The sequence below is a fragment of the Vulpes vulpes genome, chromosome 16 (assembly GCF_048418805.1).
Source record: "Vulpes vulpes isolate BD-2025 chromosome 16, VulVul3, whole genome shotgun sequence".
NCBI classification, from domain to species: domain Eukaryota; kingdom Metazoa; phylum Chordata; class Mammalia; order Carnivora; family Canidae; genus Vulpes; species Vulpes vulpes.
In genome coordinates, this window is record NC_132795.1 from 54,171,739 (window position 1) to 54,195,801 (window position 24,063).

The following is a 24,063-nucleotide window of genomic DNA, read 5'->3' on the forward strand; positions in this document are numbered from 1 at the left end:
GGGAGCCATAACCAGGCCTGCCAGGTGAGACAGGGAGATGGCTCCCCGCCCACAGCCAGCGTGTGCCGCACACCCAGGCGCGCTCTGCCGACAGGCCCTGGTGGCCAAGTGCCGCAGAGGGCAGGGCCGGCCATGGAAATCAGTGTGGCCCGGGACCGGAGACCCTGGCGCTCCGGACAGCACAGCACGAAGGTCGTACTCTGAGTTGGCACGGACAGGCACAGGAAGGGGGATCACGCCTTCACCTGCAAGCTTGGGAGCCTCGAGAGGTTGTTGGCACAGTCTGACACCTGTGCGTCCTGCAAGGCACACAGGTTTGCATGTGGCGTGGCTAACTGGGGCTTTGTGCCATCTGCAGAGCCCGACGCCTGCTCTCCTAAAAGACATGTGAAAACCTGCAGCCTGGGATTCCTGTGGTCTTCCGGGGAGGGGAAGAGGCAGGTGCCCAGCAGACAAGCCCTGGGTGGGCCCACAGAGCAGCACCACTGAAAGGGAGCGGCTCAGACTTGTCTTGAGTGATGTCCTGCCTCCCAGCCCATCCTGGAGACCTTGGTGGCAACTGGCTGTTTGCTCCCTGGCCCTCTCAGCAGGACTTTGGCCTCTGTGGTCCCCAGGCCACTTGAGCGTGTGGTCAAAGCCAAGGTTCCGTATGTCCCCCTCCACCAAAGACCAACATCAGACTCGGCAGGGGAGGTGGGGGTGTAGGGGGGTCGGGCTTTTGATTCTGCCGCACACTGATGTGGGATCTTGGACAAGCTTGCACGGCTCCTCTGGATCTCAGTTCCCAGACTCTTCAGTGTTGTGACCTCTGAAGTTCCTTTTGACGCCCATTCCATGTCTCTGACACTCCCAATTGGATGCAATAAGCATTTGGTTCCCCTGCACCGTAGATGATTTCTAGGCAGTTCTTTACCACTTTCCCAAACTCTATTTTGGACAGAAGCAGAAATTCTCCAGGAACCCCTCTGGTCTCTCCCCTCCCCAACAGCCCTCAGCCTGTTCTCTAATTGCCCACCCATCCTCCCTAATAACCCTCCCCAAACTCTGCTCTTTTCCCCAATTAATTAAAAATTAGTTTCAGGCTCCAAGTTCAACACTTTGGATTTCTATTCCTGTCCTTCCTCCTCATTCCTCTTCCTTGTAAATGAATTTAGTTTCTTATTTATCCTTCCACTGTCCTTCGCTTCTGAGATGCTGGATGGTGAGAGTGAGGTGGGCCTGGTGGGCTGGCTGCCTCAAGCTGACCTGGGATTTGCAGGCTGGGGCTGACTGAACTGCTCCTTGGCTTGAAAACCCACTCTTGTGCTAGACTGGCTTACCAAAAAGGTGGAGTGGGTAGGTGCAAGGAGCAGGATTCCAGGGGCAACAGGAAATGTCCTACGTGTCTCAACAATACCCACCTGCTGAATGACATTTCATCCTCGGAAATCTGTTCCCATGAACTCTCTGTAGAACCCTTTCCTTGTACAAAGGTACTAAGCATCTAAGACCACGTGTGCTTACTGCATACCTGGCACCAGCCTAGACCTTGTGAGGGATTCAAAGTTAAGTAACAAACCCAGCCAGGCAGGTTCCCCCCCTTTAGGGACTTGCCACTGCAAGTCAGTCCACGTGGCACCCCTACTCTGCCCCCAGCACGTCCAGTTGGCAGCGTCACCTATGGTCACACAGGGGCCACTTCAGTGGGTTGCTGGGTTGAGTGGCTGGAGAGGAGAGAGACAGGGAGAGAGGAGGCCACAGAAGAACCTGGAGACATTTGGAAGGGACCTCAAGGTGGGAATGTTGGGGTTGTCTGCGCTCGTTGGTTTTCCTGACTCAGAGGTCTGACACCTGCTGGGGATGGCCCCCCTGGCAAGGGGGTAATAGTGGGCACAGTTTCTGGTCACCCCCTCAAGGGCTTTCTCTGGAGAGGTGCAGAGTCCCCCTGAAGGTCTCTGGCAGCCACCCTCCCTGCCCAGTTGGCCTTTCCTTAGCAGCAGCTTCCCCAGAGGTAGGGAGGAGGAGCCTGCTGGGGCTCCATGGTGGTGGTGGTGCCTACTGTGGCCCTTTCCCACAGGCATGAAGACCAGAAATGGACCTGTGTTCAGTAACTGGAGGCTGCTCAAGCCAGCTCTGGCTCCTTGATGGATAAACTGTCAGGCACTGATCATAAATACCTAGCTTACATCGGGGCTTGGAGATGCACACACAAAATACAACTGAGAGAAAAAGAAAGGTGCAGGACAGTAAGTACACATAGAGGATAGTGATACAACCATCTTCGTCAGCTCCTGTTCCAGCTCTGCCTCCTCCAGGAAGCCCTCCCTGATCTGGCACCTGGAGCTGTGCCTGTCCTGCCTTCCTACATTCTCCCACATAGGTCTGTATCCCCTGGCAGACTGTGGGCTCAAGGGAAGCCACATTTCTTCAGTAACTGTGTTCCCAGGACCTGAGATGGAATGGATGCTCAGTGACTGTTTACCAACTGATCACCTGAGCTAAAGGAGGAACAGAAGAGAACTCGGGGGAATGTCGAGAATTGAAGAATTTCATCCCCCAGCTGCATCAAGGTTCAGCATATCTTACTTTCTTTGATTTTTCTGAGTTCAGGGGTGGGGGGGTCCAGGTGCAGGTTCATGATCTCTCCAGCCTGAGGACGGGTCTGCTTTTTTCTTTTCGGAGTTGTACCTTGCTTGCCATGCTGGTTTCGCTTTTCACGGTACTGCCAGTGGTGCTGAGAACCCCACAGAACATCAGTGCTGAAGGGACCTCTGCCGATCATCACTCAGTTCCCAGTGGTTCTCATTTTCCTGTTTCCTTCCTGAGGATCCTTGGAACCCTTGCTGAACATCTGTAAGATGTGGACATCAAACGTGCAGGTTGTTGTAGAGAACAGACACGCCACATCCCGGGCCTGGCGCACAGAAGGTGCTCAGTCAAGTTGGTGGTTTACCTTGCTCATCTGGTCATTTATCAAGGACCTGAGCCCCTATGCATATCTGGCCCAAATGATTCACCCTTGGAGAATTCATCGGCCTTGGACCCCTGTTCCTGCAGTTGCAAGTGGTCTGGTGAGAGCATGCTCTTGAGCACATGCAGACCCTCCCATCAGGATTCCCCTCCATCACCTGCAACATGCACAACCCAAGAGATCTGGAAAAGTGTATCAGCCCAGCAGATACGGGCTTCCCCGACTGAGAATTGGCAATCCAATTCGCCCTCTCCTTTTCAAGATGAGAAATCTGGGCCCAGAGGAGTCTGGGTTGCAGTCAGAATCCACGGGACACCTGGCTGGCTCAGCAGTTTAGCGCCTGCCTTCAGCTCAGGGCATGATCCTGGAGACCTGGGATCGAGTCCCGCATCAGGCTCCCTTCAGGGAGCCTGCTTCTCCCTCTGCCTGTGTCTCTGCCTCTCTCTGTGTGTCCCTCATGAATAAATAAATAAAATCTTAAAAAAAAAAAAAAAGAATCCAATTTCGAAGCATGACACAGACCCTCACTTTCCTGGAAAAGCCACACCCAGAAAGGGCACAGAGCCAGCCATCTGGAACTCAGGATGGTGCCCTTGATAAAGGCAGAGAGGCGTGGGTACCTCTGAACAGCCCCATGCGGAGGCAGGCTGCAGGAAGGTGAAGGGTGGCTGCTGGGGCCACTTGTACACAGCACAGCTTGTCCCTGCCAGCCCAGGTGCTGCATGCCTGAGCTGGGGTCAGCTAGGTTGCCCTGTTTACACAGGGACACAGACCTTTTGCCCCTCAGCCCACGGAATGTCCGCCTTGATGCATGCCCCACACCAGGCAGCTCTGCCCCACGTGCACAGAGCCGCCCAGGCCTCCAGACGCAAGTGCCAGGCAGCTCGGAACAGGAGTGACACCTTGGGGAAAGAGGTCAAAGTGCACACGTTTATTTTCTAGAACAAAGGCTAAAAGAATCAAGTTTCTTTCATTTTATTTTAAGAAGGACAAAAATTGTTATTAAAACATCTACATTATTATCAAGATACTAGACCTTATGAATATTTAATATTAAAGTGTGGTATTCTTAAATTTTTAATACACAGACATTTTAAAAGGACCATTAAATTGATTACTGCCCAGCTGAGAAATGCAGCATCCCTCCTTCCCCTTCCCCAAAAGGGACACTCACATCGGGGGCACCTGTCCGAAGTCTTGTCTCTGCCTGCTGGCAGTGGGCACAGGCCCCTGAGTCAACTCTCCAAGCCTCCCAGTCGGGGTCACGACTGAAATAATCACCCTCATCATTTAAAGCATACTCCTGCTCCTCCGCCCCCTGCCTCTTTGCTCTCTTCCCAACCCTGGGAGTGGGGGGTGGAATCCAGCTCTAGCCAGGCTGGGGAGCCCCAGATCCCAAGGGCTCCTGGATGGAGAACAGGTTGAAAAAGAAAAATATAGATAGACTCTGATCCTATTCTCTGGGGCGGGAGACACACACCAATCATTTTCTTGGCTGGAGCACCACTGCTCTCTCCCAGCAAGGCTGGAGTGGTCTGGAAACTGGGCCTGGGCAGGGCCACTCTTGCCCCTGCTGCCAAACCACCTCCAACCCATGGCTCCAAGGCCCCCAAATCTGAAAAATCCCTCTTAATTACACCAGGATGGCTGCATTTTCTGGCCAAATTCTTTATCTTTAGCCCTCATTAGAAGTGATTCCTTGGATACCACACACATATATAATATTATATAGAGCGATATATTTAATACCTGTGTATATATGCATCACGGGGGCGACATATATACACACTAAAAACGAGGCTGGTGACGACAGACTGCAACATCACGGATTAGGGAAAACAAGTGTCATCGACATTCACAGCCATGGCCCCCACCTTGCGTGTGGTCTCTCCTCCCCTCCAGTCATGCCACCAGCGCCGGGAGGGATTCTGTGGTGCTGGCCTGCTGGGGGCAGGGGTGAGGGGGGGGTACAGGGAGAGGGAAGGGTGCATGCCACGGTTACTGGGGAGGGCTGGGCAGTGACAGCAAGAGGAACAACGTTCTCTGCGCCCGGGGTGCCCATAATCACATCATTGCTCGCTATCGATCTTTGCTTGAGGAGAAATGAGGGGGATTCCATTCTCTCTGTCTCACCCCCACCCCTGACTCCAGCTGTGGCCCCGGTTCCTCCCGGGGGGAGGGCCCACAGCGTGGGACATTCTGGAATGTCTCAGGAACTGGGGGAGGCTGGGTCTGCCCATGGGTCGGGGGGTGGGATGGAGAGGAGGGGGTACACGCAGACGGGCAGACAAGAGGGTGCAGACAGGGATGGGACAGGGCTTGGTGGCTGGGGGCAGGGGCTGGGGGTCAGCTGGGGTCCCAGGCAGCCGGCAAGGCCAGGAATCAGGGAGGACTAGGATGCAACTGTATGTCTAGGTCTGAGGAGAAGGGGGAGAGGGCCATGCTGGGTCCCCAGGAAAGAGGGGCTGGGCCTGATCCCCAACTGGCCCCTGCTGCCCAGCATCACCTCCCTTCTCTCCACATTCCTGACCCCACCCCTCCCCTTCCTCCCAGTACATCATGTGGAAGCTGAGCCCATGGGCACCCTGCCCGTTACCACCACCCAAGTGGGCGTCGTGCTGCCACACTCCCCACAACCATCCTCGGGAGGGGACGGTCCCTCTGCAGAGTGCGGACATGACCTCCCTTCCTCGGCCCAGAGGTGGCACTGCCTGGGACCCCCATTGCACACTGATTCAGAGACGGTCCTGTCTCTGCCAAGAGCCTGGAGGCTCCAGCAGACAACTGGCCCTCTCCTGGCTCTACCTCGTTCTGTGGCCTGGAGACCCTGGGCAGGTCACCCATCCCTGCCCAGCCTTCATCTCCCTCTCTGCAATGAGGGGGTCTGGGCCGAATCATCTCCAGGGACTCTGAGGACCTAGTCTACATTCAGTGGCCCACGAGGAGGGTCGGGCCGGTGGCCTGGCTGGAAAGGCTCCAGAGATCATCTAGACCAGCCCCACCCACTCTTCCAACCAGAGGGGAAACTGAGGCCCTGGAGGGCAAGCTACCAATATTGTGTTCCCGGCTCCATCCTGGGGCGGCATTTAAAGCTAATTGGGGTCTCCAGCCCTCTGTGGTGTCCTGATCTGCCCCCAGGGGAGGTGGGGATGGGGTGAGGGTAGGGCAGGGAGGACCCCCCTGCTGCAGATTCAAGTGGGGACCCCAGGCTCCCCAGCCCTGAGCTTTGGGCCCCCTTTAGGAGCAGACAGAAGTTAAAGCTGTAGGCTGAGGCTGGAGGGGTGGGCCAGGCCCCTCCCTCCCCAACCAGGGGAGCCCTGGGGGGTGGGGGCATCTGCCTGGGGTTCTGGCAGGATGAGGACCCTGGGACCGCTTAGGGCTGCAGCATGTGGCCATGGGTCTGCACACAGGTGGTGGGGTCAGAGAGGATGGAGGGGGCCCCAGAGGGGGCTGGGGGCTGCCTGAGGAGGGCAGCCCCCCACCCCTGCCCTGGCCCTCCTATCAGGCCCTCTGTCCCCACCCCCGCCCCTGACCCTAGGACTTCACCCGAGGCCCAGAGCGGGCCCTACTCCCCAGTGACAGCAGCGGCAACAGGGGCTTCTGGAGCGGCACCGGCAGTGTTCCCGTCCTCTTGCAGCAGGAAGTTGTATTTGCCAAAGTCGTCATCCCGGGGGCACAGAAGCATATCCTTGCGGGCCTTGGCCAGCTTCTGCTTCAGCACCTCGCGCCGGTCCAGCCACTCGGTGAGCTCCTCCTGCCCGTGAGCGCAGCGGCACTTGTCCCCATCTGGGCAGGCCTTGCCCTTCTGGAGCCTGTGGGCAGCAGAAGGCTCACTGCCCACGCCCCGTGCCCTTTCCACCACGGGCTGCGGACCCCGGGCTGGCTACTTGGATTCCCCCAAGACAAGCCTCTCCCTGGACAGCCTTGGGCCCAGCCTCCTCTAGGACCTGACCCAGGGCTGCAGGTGGGGGCCTGGCGGTTCTGAGCCCCGGGCAGCATCCCGCCCCACCCCGGCCCCACGCTCCTCACATCCACAAGCAGCTGCTCTGGGACACCACCCTCTGCACGCCATCTCTAGGACAAGGGGCGTGGGGGTTGGCCACGGGCTCTCTCAGGCCCACCCTGCAGCCCACCAGGTCCCACCATGCCCACCCACGGCCCTGCCCTCCCCGGGAGCACCTGTCGCAGAGCCGGAACTCGCCCATGGGGAAGCGGTAGGCCCAGCCACTGGCGTCGCTGTCGGAAGTGAAGACCTTCTCTTTGTGCTTCTCGGACTGGATGTGCTGCTGCCACTGCTTCTTGCTGTTGCTGTTTTTGCCGCAGAGCCAGCAGTGGTAGCCCATCTGGTGGGGGGCACAGCCGCCGTGGGTGCCCATTCCTCACACTTCTGCCCAGACCGATCCCCCCAGGGAGGCTGAGCCCGCCCCAATGCCCAACCAGATCAGGCTCGGGGACTGGCCCGAACATGGGTGAGGCCGTTACCATGATGTCGGCGTAGTCCGTGGGCATCTGGATCTGCTTCTCCCCTTCCCGAGAACTGATCGGGGTCCCTTCCCCTGGCTTCCCTGGGTTGTGTTTCTTCAGCCACATGTCATAGGTCTGCTGCATGTCCAGGACTGGTGGGAAGGAGAGGACAGGGTGCTTGGTGGGACAGGATTCTCCATCCGTTCTGCCCCATGATCCGCGCCCCCCCACCCCCGGATGTGGGAGCTGGGGGCACCGCAGGCCTTGCTGTCGGGCTGCCTGGTCAACAATGGAAAATGCAGAGAGGGTACGGCCGGGGGTGGCAGAAGGAGGGCCTGGGTGGCAAAGGGAGAGAGCAGGTATTCTTGAACCTGCTGATGAGTTGGGGTATCTGGCAATGAGGGGACCCTGGGCCAGGCCCCCATCCTGCCTGGTCTTCCCACTCACTCTTATTTTCCTTCATGAACGTCCACATGTCCCTCTCCTCTGGGCTGTGTGCAAAGGAGCAGTTCCCCACGTACTGGCACTTGCGGCCATTCTGCGCATGGATGCAGAGCTGCAGGGTGGGTGTGGGGTGAGCCTGCTGAGTCCGTTGGATTATGCGACAGCTCCAACCAGCAGGCAAGCCCTCCCAAGGCCCCTCTGCCCCCACACCTGAGTTCCTACCACCACCCTGCACCCCATTCCTGGCGCTCACATCGTATTGCTGTGGGAAGTTGCGAATGGATGGCAGTGGCCTCACCGACACCCATTTCCTCTTGGCCTTTGACATCACCAGAAGGACCCGCCGCTCCTTGGTCCAACTGTAGGACAGACGGGTGCTTTTTGGGGAGAGCCCAGTGCAGAGCCCCGGCCTCCTTACCCGTGGTGCTCGGGTGGGCCCCACCCTGCCCAAGCCCCTGCTGGGCGCCTGGCTCACCAGTGCCGGGCCTTGGCGCTACAGTACTTGAGATCTTTGTCAGGCTCTACCACCTGCCCATTCCTCCAGCACTGGCCACACACAAACTTCATCTGCAGGTCGAAGGTGCTGGGCCCATGTGTCCGAGGGGCGCCCTGTTGGGGGAAGGGGGTCGGTGAATCCAAAGGCATCAGGGCGGAGGCCTGGAATCTGTCACACAGGCGGCTTCCAGGAGTGTTAGGGCCCCTCAGGGCCTTAGAATGAGCCGGCCCATCACCACTTCCCAGAGGGAAGTAACCTCCCCACTCTAGGTCCCCTGGCCTCTCAGTGTGGGAACCAGGCCTGGGATGGGGCTTCTGATTCCCGATCGAATATTCTCTGCCTTCTCTGGCTGGTCCCCATGGGTCTGTTCTTTGGAGCCGCTGGCATTTCCCTGAGCATGGCCTGCTTTTGCACATGCTGTTCCCTCTGCCTGGAATGCCCTTCCTCTGGACTTGGTCAGGCTGGTTCTGGAAACTTTCAAAACTCAGCTCGAGTACCACCTCCTTTAGGAAGCATTCCCTGGAGTTCTTCTAAGTGGCAGCCACCCATCCTAGGAGCTCCCACAGTACCTGACTCATGTTGATCAACTCCTCCAGCTAGGAGGGCTGGGCCTGGCAGGCAGCAGGGCCCAGGTGGGAAGCTACTTGCACCGGAGCCTGCCTGGGTGGCCCTGGACTTCATCCTCATGCTCTGCTCTAGCCTTTCCTTTGAAGGCAGGGGGGCCTGTTCTTTGGCACCCTTGGGATGGGAGGGGGCGATGAAAGTGGGGGAGATGCCCACGCAGCCTTGTCTTCTGCCGCTTTCAACCTCCTCCTCCAACTACGTTGGCTAAATTACTGACTGTCCCATTACCTAGAGCCTCTCTGTCCTCTCTGGAGCTTCAGATGTGGGGTCCCTCCTCCAGGCTGCTCTCTCTCCCCCAGGCTAGAAGAGGGTACATGTCCTCTACTGTGGGAGTATCCTGTGTGCCTGGCACTACCTCGCTCAGGGTCTGTCCTTGAGCAGGAAGGGGTTCTGTCCACGTGTATTGACTGACCCTTGGCCGGGTGCTGGACGACTCGCAGCCTGGCTTAGCCCCAGGATAACCCCCATGTCACCTCGGTAACAAGGTAAAAGCAGAGCTTTGTAATTAGGGCATGGCCTGTGCTGGAGCGGGCAGGAGGTTCTCCATATCACTACTGATCTCTAGGTGTCCCACTGGATTCTCACAGAAGCCCGAGGGGACCATTTCACAGGTGAGGGAATTGCGGGGGCAGGGGGGGCTACTCTAACGAACAGCCATGCCAGGTCACTGAGCTTCGCTTTCTACAACTGTACAGCCTCACCAACTCCTCACTGTAGCCCTGGGGTCGGGTAGGACTGAACAGAAGCAGAGGCTCACAGAGGTTACTAATCCACCCACGGGTAAGTGGTCTGAGGACAGGATCCTGGTGAGAGGCAGGAGCTTTGTTGTGGGATGGCACAGCTGCGGTGCCGTGGGCACTGGGCCCGAGCAGCTTCTCCCCTGGCATCTCATCCTTGGCCCCAAGTGCTGCTGGCTCCGCCCTCTGGTGGCAAGCAAGCAAGACGCCTCATGCCCTGGTTGTGGCCAGGCCTGGCACAGAAGCCCTGTTCCCCAGCCAGGCCCTAGAGTGGCAACTTGGGTGGGCTGGGTGGGGCCCCTGGCAGCAAAAGGGGGTTGAAGCCTCTCATGGCACCCTTGGGCAGCTAGGCCTGCCCCCGTTCCTGGGGACCCTGGCAGCAGCCCTGAGGAGGAAGAAGGGGTAGGAGGTGGTGAAGACTCAGAGTTCTCTTAGAAGATAACACTGCAGGTCCAACCCAAGCCCCTCACTGCTTTCCAGCCAGGATCCTAGCCAGGAACAAAAAACAAACCACATGGCAGAGAGCGGGTAGGGAAAAGAGGACAGTACAGGGAGGGACAGAGGAGGAGGACAACCCAGGAAGCAGGGAGAGAAAGAAAAAGGACCAGAATGATGGGCTAGAGAGAAGGGCAAGTCCCAAAGGAACCAGGCAGCCCTGTGGGGCAGCCTGCCCTGCCCCCTGGCTCACTGCCACACCCACTCAGGAGGGGCCAGGGGCCCAGCCTTCTCCCAAAGTGACTGGTGGATGGGTTTGGCCTGGGGAGGGGGGGGTCATCCCTTATGTGTGGATGGCATAGGGGGCTCACCTCACACTATCTTTTGGGCCTGAGACCACCCTTTCTTTTCCTGTTGTCATCCACGGCTAAAACAGTCCCTACCTCTTGGGGAGGATATGAGGATTGAGGATGGCATGGGGCCCAGTGTGGAGCAGGGACTCTGCAAGCTGCAGCTTTGGTTGGGTTCTATGACCCTCATAGCCACCCTAGAGATGGCAGGCAAGATTATGATCCCCATTTTATGGGTGGGGAATCCTCTGGTGGTGGGAATGGTGCTGGTTGGGGGTGGGGAGCAGAGCAAGCTCTGGATAAGATGTCAGAGAACCAGGCATTTATTCCACTAAGAGTGCCCCTGGGTTAGTCTCTAGCATGCTCTGAGACTCAGTTTCCCCATCTGCAAATGCCACAGTGCCACAGCTTACTTCTTCAGGAACAGGATGAGGATTGGGATGGATGGGAATGGTACGATCAGTGGGAAGGAATATTTACACAGTCTCAAGGATCCTCCCCAGAAGATACTTTTCATTACAAAGGGGGAAAAACATAACTTCACGGTAGAGAAACCTTTACCTTGGAGGCACCTTTAATCAAGTGATCACCAGTAAAGTGACACACAGAGATGATGTGCTCCTGATGAGTGAACTGAGGCGAGCATAATAACATCACCTCTGGGGTTTGAGGAACCAGACAATCCCAAATGGATGAGCCTTTTACAAGATAGCGGCTCTTCAAAACCATCAGTATCATGTAAGACAAAAAAGACCAGGGGACTGCTCTAGATCCAAAGAGACTAGACAGGGGCCCCCGGGTGGCTCAGTTGGTGAAGTGTCTCCCTTCGGCTCAAGTCATGATCCTGGGGTCCTGGAGTTGAGCCCTGTGTCGGGCTCCTGCTTAGCAGGGAGCCTGCTTCTCCCTCTCCCTCTGCCCTTCCCTCCACTCATGCTTTCCCTCTCTCTTTCTCAAATAAATAAATAAAATCCCTAAAAAGAGAGAGAGAGAAAGAGAGACTATAGAGACACAACAAATAAATACAGTGTCACTTGGGATTTGGGGAGATTCACAAAATCTGAATAATAGGACGTCATCTGAAAAATTATAGCAATGTTAGTTCTGTGATGCTGACAACTGTCCTGTGGTTATTATGTAAGACAGTGTCCTTATTTTTAGGAAATAGACACCAAAGGATTTAGGGGTGATGAGGCATCATGTCTACCACTTATTCTCAAATGGTTCAGGAGAAAGTATGTATATAATTGTATATATATGTCTATGTGTGGACACACACACACACACAGGACAAATGAGTGTGGAATGTGGTAAAATGGTTACTATCTGGGAAATCCAGAAATGAGAATACACAAATTCTTTGTAGTATTCTGATAATTTTCTGCTAAGTCTGAAATTACGTTCAATTAAAGGGATGGGGAATGGCCCTCGGGGTCCTGGGTCCTACCCCCAACGCCAATCCAGGGCCTCACCAAGCTGCTGCTGGCCTTCCCTGCATGGGCCTCCATCTGCTGCCAGTACTTCTTGGATTCCTGGACGATGTCTTCGTGGGTCATGCCTGTGGAGGGCGGGACCAGACACGGCGTATGTGAAGGAGAGTAGCAAAGAGAAAGGCAGGGGATCTGCAAGGGCCACCCAGGCCCACGCGAAGGAGCCCCAGCCCCCAGCTAGGCCCTGCCACACAAACAGATGGGCAGCAGAGAAAGCACTCATCCTCTCTGGGCCTCTTAATCTGCATTAAGAATGAAGGACCTCGGGCAGCCCGGGTGGCTCAGTGATTTAGCGCCTGCCTTCAGCCCAGGGCATGATCCTGGAGACTCGGGATCAAGTCCCATGTCGGGCTCCTTGCATGGAGCCTGCTTCTCCCTCTGCCTGTGTCTATGCCTCTCTTTCAGTGTGTGTCTCATGAATTGACAAAATCTTTAAAAACAAAAACAAAAGCAGAATGAAGGACCTCGGGGCACCTGGATGGCTTAGTCGGTTAAGCTGCTGCCTTCAGCTCAGGTCATGATCCTGGGGTCCTGGGATTGAACCCCACATCAGGCTCTCTGCTCAGTGGGGAGCTCTGCTCCCCCACTTATGCTCTCTGTTGCTCTCTCTGTCTCTTTCTCTCTCAAATAAATAAATAAAATCTTAATAAAACAAATAAAAGAAGAACCTGCTCCAAGCCCTCACAGGGAGCAGGAGAATCAAATGCAGCTAAGAGTAGGAAAATGCAGGAGATGGGGAACCCTGGGTGGCGCAGCGGTTTGGCGCCTGCCTTTGGCCCAGAGCGCGATCCTGGAGACCTGGAATCGAATCCCACGTCGGGCTCCCGGTGCATGGAGCCTGCTTCTCCCTCTGCCTGTGTCTCTGCCTCTCTCTCTCTCTCTCTCTGTGTGACTATCATAAATAAATAAAAATTAAAAAAAAAAAAAAAAGGAAAATGCAGGAGAAAGATGTTGGCTCTGCAGCATGGCACGGTGACTGCCTTCATGCCAGTCTCTTGGGCCTGCTGCTTACATGACACCCACCCCCCTCAGTGGGGGTCTCAGGCCTGACTTCTGCTTGGTGGCCTCTAGTCCACTGGTTGTTAGGGCTTCATGTTTGGCCCAGGCCGGCTCACTAGCTCACTAAGGGGCTGCTGCTCTTCACTGTGAGTGAGCAAAGGGACAGCCACCCAAACGCTGTGGCCCAGACCTTCCCAATTTGACTGCTGACTACTGAACCCACCCTCTGAGGTAAAGCTTGGAGCACTTTTTATGAAGTGTGCCCTCCTTCCATCTCCTCCAGTCCCTTTCTAGACTGATTTCCTTTTGATACTGCCTATGGATGCTGCTCCATGGTGACCGTGTGTCACTGGGGAGTTCCTCTAGGCCAGGCACTGTGCTTGACACCCATCTTCTTGCTAGTGATTCCTAAATAGATCTCTCCAGCTCAGACGTCTCCTGTGAACTTCCAGACTTCCACATCCACCTGCCTGCTCACTATCTCTACTTGAAGTCCAAGAGGAAGCTCAAACCCCTCACATCCCACAGTGAACTCTGACAGGACTCCCCAAACCTGCTCCTCCTACAGCCTCCCCTGCTGAGAACATAGCAACCCCACCCTTCCGGTTACTCTGCTCAAAACCCTTGCAGTTGACCTTATGCCATCCTTTGTCTCATACTTCATACCTGGTCCATCAACAACTCCTGTTGGCTCCACCATCAAGATATCCCCAGAATCTGATCACTCCTTCCACCCCTGCCATTGTTACCCTGGCCTAAGCCATACCTTCCCTGGTCCCCCCACTGTCCGCCCTTACCCCTCTATCCTCCACCCAGTGGCCAGGGCGACTTTTAAAAAAATATTGATCAGGGCACCTGGGTGGCTCAGTTGATTAGGCGTCTGTGTTTGGCCTGTCATGATCCTGGGGTCCTGGGATTGAGCCCTGTATTGGGATGCCTGCGCAATGGGGAACCTGCTTCTCCCTCTGCTTCTGCCCTTTCCCCTACTGTGTTCTCTCAAATAAATAAATTAAAATTAAATAAATAAAAAATATTGATCATATCACATATACCTCTACCCACTTAAACCCTCCACACCCTGCACATCATATTGAGAACAATCCCGACTCTATGTACAACCTAGAGACTTCCACATACTCAGGTCCCTACCAACCTCAGGCCCCCCTCCCCCCATGCATTAAGGTGCTCCACTCTCACAAACAGCATTTCTGTACCAAGCTTGCTCCCGCCTCAGGGCCTCCAGCCTTGCTCTTCCCTCTCCTGGCATTCTCTCCCTACCCTTTCTTTCTTTTTTTTTTTAAAGAGGGAGAAGCAGGCTCCACGCAGAGAGCCTGACGTGGGACTCGATCCAGCGTCTCCAGGATCACGCCCTGGGCTGCAGGCAGCACTAAACCTCTGCGCCACCAGGGCTGCCCTCTCCCTACCCTTTCTTGCTCAAATACCACCTCCTCACAGAGACCTTCCCCAACCATCTTATCCCAGATGCCCCAGCCTGAGCCCCTCTCCCTCTGCGTTACTTTCCTCTCAGCACTGAGCATGTCTGAAATCACACAACCCTATTTCATCAACCGTAAGAAGAAGACGTCAATTGTTAGATGCACTGTTATTTTATGTTACACCCAAAACAATGCTGCTAAATTACATTACAATACACAGTGGGGGGAACGTGCGTCCTAGACCAGATGGAACGCAGGATTTACTACGTACTTATTACCTGTCTTGCCTTTGCTTACAGATATCAGATGTTCTCGGAGAACCAGGACCTCAAGGGGTCCTTGCTCAGGCCCAACACACAGCAGGTGCACTCATCACACTATCAGATGAATGAGTAAGCAAATAGCTTTTAATCTCCTCAGCTGAGATGGAGATTATGGTCACCAGTTCACAGATGGGCAAGGGGAGGCTCAGCGAGGGGAAGTGACCTGCTGATGACCAACCAGGCAGCCTGGCTCTGCCCCTTCTTCCTCTTCCACCTGTGTTCCGCTGGCAGTGCCCAGATAGGGATAAACCCAGGATCTTTCAAACCTGGAAGCTCCCGGAGAGCAGGGCCTGGAAGCTTCTAGAGAGCAGAGCCTTTGTGTCCTCTGTGATGTCTAAGGGGCACCGGCTCCTGCAGAGGCACGTCTCCCATCAAGCCACCGCCCCTCTGAACTCCTTCAGGCCCCCTCTGCCACCTGCTGCGGGCTGGCCCATCCACCCTCAGCAGGTCCTGCGCCTCACCTCCGCCTGCCCTTGCCCAGCCCCCTCACCTGAGTACTGCTGCAGCAGCCACACTTTGAGCTCGATGAAGCTGTGGGCAAAGTGGCAGCTGTCTTCCCGCAGGCAGCCATAGCGCACCTCGTGGCGGCACACGTCGAACTGGAAATGCTCCTGGAACTGGCGGATCTTGGAGTACTTGAGGGAGGTGGAGCGGACGATGTGCACCAGGCACCTGGTGGGCAGAGGGCGGGGGCACGATGCAGTCTGCAGCACCCCCCCTGCCCTCCCCCACCATTCCCAGGTAAATTTGGGGGATAGTAAGGAAAATATGGGAGCCCATAGTAAGGAAAATATGGCAGTGAGAGCACAAAGATTACAATATATTTTGAGCCGCTGGGGTGAAAGAGTGCTCTCCTGAGCTACAGAAGGAATGGCCTGGTAGTTAAGATAAAAATGCAAATCATGGGATGCCTGGGTGGCTCAGCGATTGAGTGTCTGCCTTCAGCTCAGGTCATGATCCCAGAGTCCTGAGATCAAGTCCCATATCAGGCTCCTTGTGGGAAGCCCTCTTCTCCCTCTGCCTATGTCTCTGCCTCTCTCTCTCTCTGTGCATCTCTCATGAATAAATATATAAAATCTTTTTTAAAAATGCAAATCAAATTTATTAGATTTATGGGCCAGAAATTTTATTTTATTTTATTTTATTTTATTTTATTTTATTTTATTTTATTTTATTTTATTTTATTTTATTATTTTTAAGATTTTATGTATTTATTACAGACAGAGAGAGAGAGAGAGAGGCAGAGACACAGGCAGAGAGAGAAGCAGGCTCCATGCAGGGAGCCGGATGTGGGACTAGATCTTGGGTCTCTAGGATCAGGCCCTGGGCTGAAGGTGGAGCTAAACTGCTGAGCCACCGGGGCTGCCCCTGTTATTATTATTTTTAAAGATTTTATTTATTCATTCATGAGAGACAAAGAGAGAGAGAGAGAGAGAGAGAGAGAGGCAGAGACACAAGCAAAGGAAGAAGCAGGCTCCATGCTGGGAGCCCAACGTGGGTCTCCAGGATCAGGCCCTGGGCTTAAGGCGGCGCTAAACCATTGAGCCACCTGGGCTGCCCAGGGACCAGAAATTTTAATTATGCTCACGGCAACCCTAGGAGATTGGGATCACCATCAACTTTACAGACAGGGAAACGAAAGGCTATAGCATTGATCAGGCTGGGATTTGGACACAGGACGCCGGGGCTCTATCATCCATGCTGGGGCAGAGCCAAGGGGAGTCACAGGGAGCGAAGGTGGTGCCAGGCCTGACCCAGATCCTCCCACTTGTCTGACGCCAACGTACTGACAGTGGAGGGCACCAGATGGGAGTCAGAGATGTGGCCTCCCACGTTGAGTGAGCTACTTCCAAGCCTCATCAGTACAAAAGAGACTAACTCCTCCCTTCCAGGAGCAAGATCATTAAAATACCAAGAGAACGCCTGGAATACAGATCTCATCTGTTGGTTCCATCTGTTCCAGGTGGATGCTGGATCTGAGCCCTAAATTTTGCCCCTCAGCTTGACACCCCAGGTACACCCTCTGGCTTCATTTGCTCCCCAGGCATCTGAACCACCCCAGCTCTCTGCGTGCCCCTGCTCCCCGGCCCAGGCTGTGGGTCCCACTCACTTGTTGTTATAGAAGCTGTGCTTGGCAGCCAGGTTGGAGCAGACAGACGGAGAGTCCTTGGTGCCTTTGCTGATGATCCGGGGTTTACTGTCAAAGCAGATCTGCCGAGGGAGGGAGTGGGCTGGGACCCGGAATGGCTACCTGGCACAGACTGGGTCCCTGCCAGCCCTGCTGAGTCAGGGGAATGAGAAAGGGCACCCCAGGTCCTGTAGCCCCCACCTCTTTGGCTCTAGCTCCCAGATAACCTGGGCTGTGGCTCTCTCTGGTCCCACCGCTCCAAATGCCTGGGGTAGGGGGTAGCTCCAAGTCTCTGAGCCTGAGTTTTGCCAACTTGAAACTGGGGTGACCATGCCTGCTGTCCCACAGGCTCACTGTGAAGCTCAGGAAGGACATAACAGAACTGCAAGTGCTTTGTAAAGTACATGCAGCTGCTGGCCGGGAGCTGTGATGCCAGGCCAACTGCGCTGAAGGGAGCGGCCAGTCCACCTGCAAGGGTTGGAGGGGGAAGGGCTGGCTATGCAATGGGTCAAGGTTGGGCTGAGCTGCACCAACCCTGCCAGCAACCTGGATCCAGAGCTCTCACTCCACGGAGATGGACCTGACACTATCACTGGCCTTATCATGCTCCAATCGGGCAGGGAAGCAAGGGGCCAGCGGGGTCTTCTGTGGCAGCTCTGGGGACAGAATTAACGACAACTTGGTGGAGCTGCTGGGATCAGAGCTGAGTCTTAGAGGGTCCAAGATGCAGGAACACAGCGAGGGCGCTCCAGGGAGAAGGGATGGCCTGGATACAGGCAGGGGGGTGGGCAGGAAGGTATAACGGGCATTGGAGCCAACACAGCTAGACAAGGAGGTGTGGGGAGGATGAGCACCTACAGTGCCTGGCGCCCAGCCTGGCCTTTGATGGCCATCAGGAAAGAGTGGATATGATCATCTCTCTTTCCTTAGCAAGCTAGGGTCCCACAGGCCTTTCTGACAGTGCAAGGACCTACGGGTTCTAAAGTCAGGTCCCCCAAACTCCCAGGTTCCGCGACTGACATTCTTCAGAGGCTCTCGCGCCCGGGAGGCCCACCCCAGCCCCAGCTGTGCCAGAGCCTGCAGAGGAGGCAGGCGGGCAGGTACCTCACAGAGGAAGGTGAAGATGCCCTGGTGCTCCTTAAGGAGCTTGGCGATGGTGAGGCTGCCGCGCTTGACGCCCCCCAGCGGGTCAAAGAGCAGGTCGCGGTTGAGGGTGCCTTTCCGCTCCTCTGTCCACACGTCGATCTCCTCCTGATGGTAGGCGAAGGTGCAGTTATCCCCGTACTTACAGTCCTGCTTGTTAATCATGTCTGCAAAGAGGCAACAGGACACACACGTTCTGCCAGGCGGGACGGCAGCCCATGGAGCCCCCGGGACACCACGGTCGCAGGAGGTGCTCAGGCCCAGCTCCTCTGCTGTGGGCTGGGGCGCTCAGGGGGGCAGGGGTGCTCATCTGGGACCTGGGAGGGCGGGGGGCAGAGCTGGGGAAGGCCCTTCCCAGGCCAGGTCCCTTCTCTGCCCTGCACCTTGTGGGGGTGGGGGGACCTGCGTGTTCCAGCTACAGGGCAGGTTGGTCACACCCCTCTACCCCCACCACAAAGCTGCTTTATGTGCTTGGGGTAGGATAAGAGGTGGGATGAGGGGGTTGGTAGATGAATACAAGCCTCTAAATAAACACAAGTGGTTTCATTCTGATTATTCACCAGGAAAATGCCCTTGGTTAAGGGCCTGGGCCTTCGAATCTGGCAGACTTGGGCTGGGATTCCCTGTTATTCCTCAGTTGTCTGTCCCATAAACAGAGAACACTGGGTTGTTGTGGGAAGTAAGTGGAATAATAAACAAAACCCCTGGGGACCAGGGGCGCCTGGCCGGCTCAGGGGATAGAGCATGCAACTCTTGATCTCAGGGCCCTATGTTGGGTGTGGAGCCTACTTTAAAAAACAAAACAAAACAACACCCCCTCAAAACAAAACAAATCAACCCTGGGGACCAGGAAGTTGTGAGGGCAGCAGGCTCACAACCTGGAGCCCTGGCGGTCGAAACCTTTTCTTTCCCTCCCCTTGCTCACACTCTCTCTAAGATGCCCTGCTCCATCCTTCTGCCAGGATGAGGGAGCTGATACACAGATGATCACCACCGACTGCTCTGTGCTGGAATCAGCTCTGCACCCAGGGAGCGGGGAGCCCTGTAGGGAATGGCTTCCCAAGATCCCAGGCGCTGCTTAATCAAGTTCAAGGGAATGTGCAAAAGAGTCTGGGTTCTGGGCAGCCCAGGTGGCTCAGCAGTTTAGCGCCACCTTCAGCCGAGGGGGCGTGACCCTGGAGACCCAGGATCAAGTCCCATGTTGGGCTACCTGCATGGAGCCTGCTTCTCTCTCTGCCTCTCTCTCTCTCTCTCTCTCTCTCTCTCTCTCTCTCTCATCTCTCATGAATAAATAAATAAAATCTTTAAAAAAAAGAGTCAGGGTTCTGTGTGTTTGGGGAGTGGTTAGGATAGATGGGAGACTTGTAAGCCTCAGAGAACTTGGACTTCCTCCACACTGGGCAGGGGAGAGCTGATCGAGGTCTTGTAGCCCAGAAGTGACATATCCTTAAGATTCTGTGGGAAGGACAGAGAGCTGACCCAGGGAACCCAGGGCTACTGTCCCCTGGGGAGATAAAGGCCTCAGTTTCCTAGCCCAGAGTTACGAGTTTGTGATGGTAGGGATAGAAAGGTGACACTTGGGATGCCTGAGTGGCTCAGTGGTTGAGCATCTGCCTGTGGCTCAGGCTGCCTATGGCTCAGGATGTGATCCCGGGGCCAGGGATCAAGTCCCACATCAGGCTTCCTGCACGGAGCCTGCTTCTCCCTCTGCCTGTGTCTCTGCCTCTCTCTGTGTGTCTCTCATAAATAAGTAAATGAAAAATCTTTAAAAAAAAAAAAAAAGGGTGACACTCTAAAGCACTCAACAATGTTGTGACTGTTCACGCAGCACCATGTAGACTGGGAAATCAAAGACAGCAAATAAGATACGTGACAAACGTCCACTAAATACTGGCCACGTTGACATGAGCTGGAAGTGGGGATGATGACAACATGATAGTTTTTAAAAGCTAATATTGATCAGGGTGCCTGGGTGGCTCAGTGGTGGAGCGTCTGCCTTTAGCTCAGGGCATGATCCCAGAGTCCTGGGATTGAGCCCTACATCGGGCTCCCTACTTTCCGGGACCTGGCTGACCCTCACACTCAGTAGGGGCTTCAGCTGGGATGGAACATCCTGAATTATCCCCACGCCACCCCACCCCTGCCCCCAGTCTATGGAGCTGTCAAGGTAGGAGCTTGATGCTCATTCTGATGTGGGATTCAGCCTCGATGAATGCCACCTTTGTTTACCTGCCATAGCCCACCCACCTTTGCACAGGTAGTAAGAGCCCACAAAGCTGGTCTTGGTGGGCCGGGGCCGGATCCGCTTCCAGGTCTGGTCTTCAGAGCTCCGGAGCCGGCCCAGCAGGATGTCCCGCTTGCATTTGTGTTCAAGGCCCTCGCGGTAGGTATAGTCTCCTGCCTTGGGCCCTGTGGGGACACATGGATAGAGATCGATTTCAGGTGTGGAATTGAAGGATGACGGCTGATGGGCCTGAGTAGCGGGACTCAGAGCCTTGCCTCAAAACCCACCTCCAAGGGGCGCCCGGGTGGCTCAGCGGTTTAGCACTACCTTCAGCCCAGGGCCTGATCCTGGAGACCCGGGATCTGAGTCCCATGTCAGGCTCCCTGCATGGAGCCTGCTTCTCCCTCTGCCTGTGTCTTTGCCTCTCTCTCTCTCTCTGTGTCTCTCATGAATAAATAAATAAAATCTTTAAAAAAAGAAAAATTACCCCACCTCCTTCAGCTGGGCCTCCCGCCCATTCTTGCCACCCCCTTCCTAGCCATATGCTCCCTAGGGACAGGGGGCCCGGGTCGAGGAGAGACCCTCTCCAAGGATTCCCTTCTAGGTACCTGCCCTCCCCTTCCATCACCACTCTGACTCTCCAGCAAGCCAGACGTTTCAGTGTTTCCCTAGAAGGAGTCATGAAGATAGCGCCCAGCAGAGAACAGACCTGCCCCTTTCTTGTCCTGCCTGGAAGGGCACTGTTTGGATTTATCCTCCCTTCCCCGCTCCTGCCAAGTCTTCTGACCCAGAACCTCCTCTCCTCTGACGATGGGGAAATAGTCCTTGTGGGGACCCCCACCTGTGATCTGGCTGTGCCAGCACCAGGTGTGTAGCACTTCATGTGGCATTAGTCAGCCTTCCCAGCACAGAGGCAGCGGGTATGCGGACTGGGGAGGCAGTCTGACGTCCATGTGAGGAAGAACTTCATCACGGGCAAACCCATCCAACAAGATGGTGCCCTGCTCCCCGCCCCTGCAAGTCCATGGGACCTTTCGTGGGATGGCTCTCAGGGGTGACACGTATGTGGCAGGGGGATGAAGGAGAAGGTCCTGCAGTGGGTGGATGACAACAACTAGACAACCTCTAAGGTCCTGTCAACTCTAGTACACTTGAGATGGAGAATTCTAGACTGCTAAAATTTTTAACCCTGGCATCCCAAAACAATATTGCACTAAAACCTCAGGGATTCTGGCAAATGAGTCTTAGATTAGAATTCTGAGATTCCAGGTGTACTGAAAAGTGCTGCCCGGCAGGGGCCATCTATTCTGAACTTCTTCTGTAGCCTTCCTTGGATTTGGGGGCTGGCACTCTAGGAAATACACTGCCCAGACTCCTTTGCCACCCAGGTTCCAGGCAAGGTTTGCATTCATCCAGGAAGACGCACTCAGGGGAGAGATACACTGATAGGTAGAGGTGGCATGAGGTGTGGGCTGCATTTCCTCTGGCTAATGTGTTTCTGCAGCAGCCAGCTGGACTCCACTCTATGGCCAGGCACCAGCCTCTGGGCTGTGGGTGGCTATGACATGGGCCAGAAGGTCCAGCAGCCCCTGACCCCTGTGTGAGAGCAGCACAACCCGCCTCTGGTCCTTGGTTTGTGGAGGAGCAGCCTAGAGGCCAGTGGAGGCTCCCAGCTTCCGCTCCACCAGCCTTTCTAGCAGCCTCAAACTCCCCTGTTCTATACTCTCACCCCTACCTGTTCAAAATACCTAGAGGGGCTCCTGCACTTATCTCTGACTGGTACACTAAGGGTCTGTCATTCTGGGATACTACACTCTTGAGATTCCCAGTATCTCTGGGCAGAGGGGTGGAGGAATGAAGGTGTGACATTACCTGTTTTGGGGTAGCAGAGCTGGCAGGCTTGCTTGAACTCATGGGTGGCAGCCAAGGGATTCTTGATGAGCAAGGCGGTGTTGGGCATGGAGGGCTCTGGCTGTGATGGGAGGAGGTTGGCCATCTTGGGCATTGGACTCCCTCCAGAGGTTGGGGGGTTCTATGACCTCCCCTGCCAATCCTACCCAAGAGCAGAACTATAGCCCAGCACCCTCCCCTTTCTCCTACCCTCCCAGCCAGGGAATTCCATATACTACGATCCAGAATCTATAATATCGGGATTGGATCAGCCTAGTGGGGGTGCATGGGTGACAGTGATCTTGTCCTACAACCTTTCCTTTGAGCAAAAGCCCAACATAAAAGCATAGAAACAGGAATGGCCTCAACTGGGTCCTGTGCGCATGCCCTCCCCACTCCCAGCCTCTATCTCCCAAGCCCCCAAGGCATTAGCAGATGAGGAAGAAGGCAAAGCTCAGAGAGGTTAGGTTACTTCCCGGGGCCACACAGCTAGTGTCTAGGCTAGGGGTAGAGTGCAGAGCACAGGCTGCCTGTCACCTACTCAAGCACTCTCCTAAACTCAGAACTGGCTGAGTCTAGAGAACAGTGATGTTCTTAGCCCTGGAAAATTTTCTTAACCCCTCTGAGCCTCATTGTCCTCTTCTGTCAGACAAGGATTGGGCTGTGCCCTCAGCTCACCCTCCCAGCATGTGGCTCAGTTTGGAAGAACCAGGGAGAGGCAACCTCTGGCCCACCCATTCTGAGGGTGTGTCTGGGGGATGCAGCACATCATCCCATACAGAAGGCTCACCTCTGTTCTAGAACCCACACCACTTCCCTTTCACCCCTGGGGGGGCACAAGGTGCCTGGTCATGGATCTGCACCAAGTACTCACCGAGGGGGCTGGTTTCTGAGTACCACTTGGGGGACGATGGTCCTGTGAGTTGGTTTCCTCTGCAAGAAGACACAGGGGTCACCTGCCCTGCTCTAAAGGGGTGAGAAGTCCTCTGGGGACTTTCTCGTATGCATTTCTAACTTTAGAAACCACGCAGGCCACAGATCCTCTACTAAGTGTGCTAACCCCCTGACTCTACCCTCAAGGCCACAGCCCAGGGACAGAGCGATGTCCCAGCCCGAGCATGTGCACCCTGTCCTTATACCTGCCACGGCCGCCACTGCCCCTGGAAGAAAGCCCAAGCTCTCAGCATAGCTCAAAGGTCCTCTGACACCAGCTTTAGGGCTTCAAGGCACCCAAGCCACCCTCCCCTCTGGCTGACTACTCTGCTCAGCGGCCAGCCTTCACCACACAAGCCTGTGTCATACTGCTCCCTCCGTCAGCAGAGGGTTGTCTCCTTTAAGGCTTTGCTCAGGGCAGCCCGGGTGGCTCAAGCGGTTTAGCGCCGCCTTTGGCCCAGGGCCTGATCCTAGAGACCCGGGATCAAGTCCCCGTCAGGCTCCTTACATGGCGCCTGCTTCCCCCTCTGCCTGTGTCTCTGCTTCTCTCTCTCCTCTCTGTGTATTCTCAGAAATAAATATATAAAATCTTAAAAAAAAAAAAAAAAAAAGACTTTGCTCAGCCTTCCAGGAAGTCTCCCACAGCCCCAGGGCTGAGTCAAGCATATCTGTGCTCCTGCAGCCTCGTGAATCCCCGAGTCATGAGCACCCTGGCCTAGGTCCAACTGTCTGAAAGCTGGTCCTGCAAAGGCCCAGACAGGTCTGCTTCCTCTCTGGGTCCCTGGCACCCTGATCAGAGTGAGGCAGAGTGAGCCTGTGGCCTTGCAGTCCTTCCCCCAGCCTTATTATCATTCCCATGGGATCCTACCAGCCTGGCGACCCCAGGGCCCCAGAAGGCTGGGCGGAGAGCACCATACTGTGAGTTCCAGCTCTGCTGTTTGATCTTGAACAAGACACCCAGCCCCTCTGGCCTCAGCCCCACCCTGGGCCGAGCACTGAG

General features: G+C 55.4%; 1 protein-coding gene across 1 annotated transcript in view; it reads right to left on the reverse strand.

Moving 5' to 3' along the window:
* Window positions 1-3,909: 3,909 nt before the first annotated feature.
* The window catches only part of ZC3H7B (zinc finger CCCH-type containing 7B), a 61,709-nt gene continuing 41,555 nt past the window's right edge, over window positions 3,910-24,063 (reverse strand). Inside the window, exons 11-23 of the mRNA XM_026017411.2 lie at window positions 23,005-23,063; window positions 22,113-22,212; window positions 20,264-20,425; window positions 17,978-18,183; window positions 16,856-16,956; window positions 15,236-15,417; window positions 11,970-12,055; window positions 8,334-8,467; window positions 8,112-8,217; window positions 7,862-7,970; window positions 7,433-7,566; window positions 7,130-7,293; window positions 3,910-6,762 (exon numbers count right to left, since the gene is read on the reverse strand). Coding sequence (XP_025873196.1) covers window positions 6,516-6,762; window positions 7,130-7,293; window positions 7,433-7,566; window positions 7,862-7,970; window positions 8,112-8,217; window positions 8,334-8,467; window positions 11,970-12,055; window positions 15,236-15,417; window positions 16,856-16,956; window positions 17,978-18,183; window positions 20,264-20,425; window positions 22,113-22,212; window positions 23,005-23,063 — 1,790 coding nt within the window. The 3' untranslated portion in view covers window positions 3,910-6,515. The remainder of the gene's footprint in view (window positions 6,763-7,129; window positions 7,294-7,432; window positions 7,567-7,861; window positions 7,971-8,111; window positions 8,218-8,333; window positions 8,468-11,969; window positions 12,056-15,235; window positions 15,418-16,855; window positions 16,957-17,977; window positions 18,184-20,263; window positions 20,426-22,112; window positions 22,213-23,004; window positions 23,064-24,063) is intronic.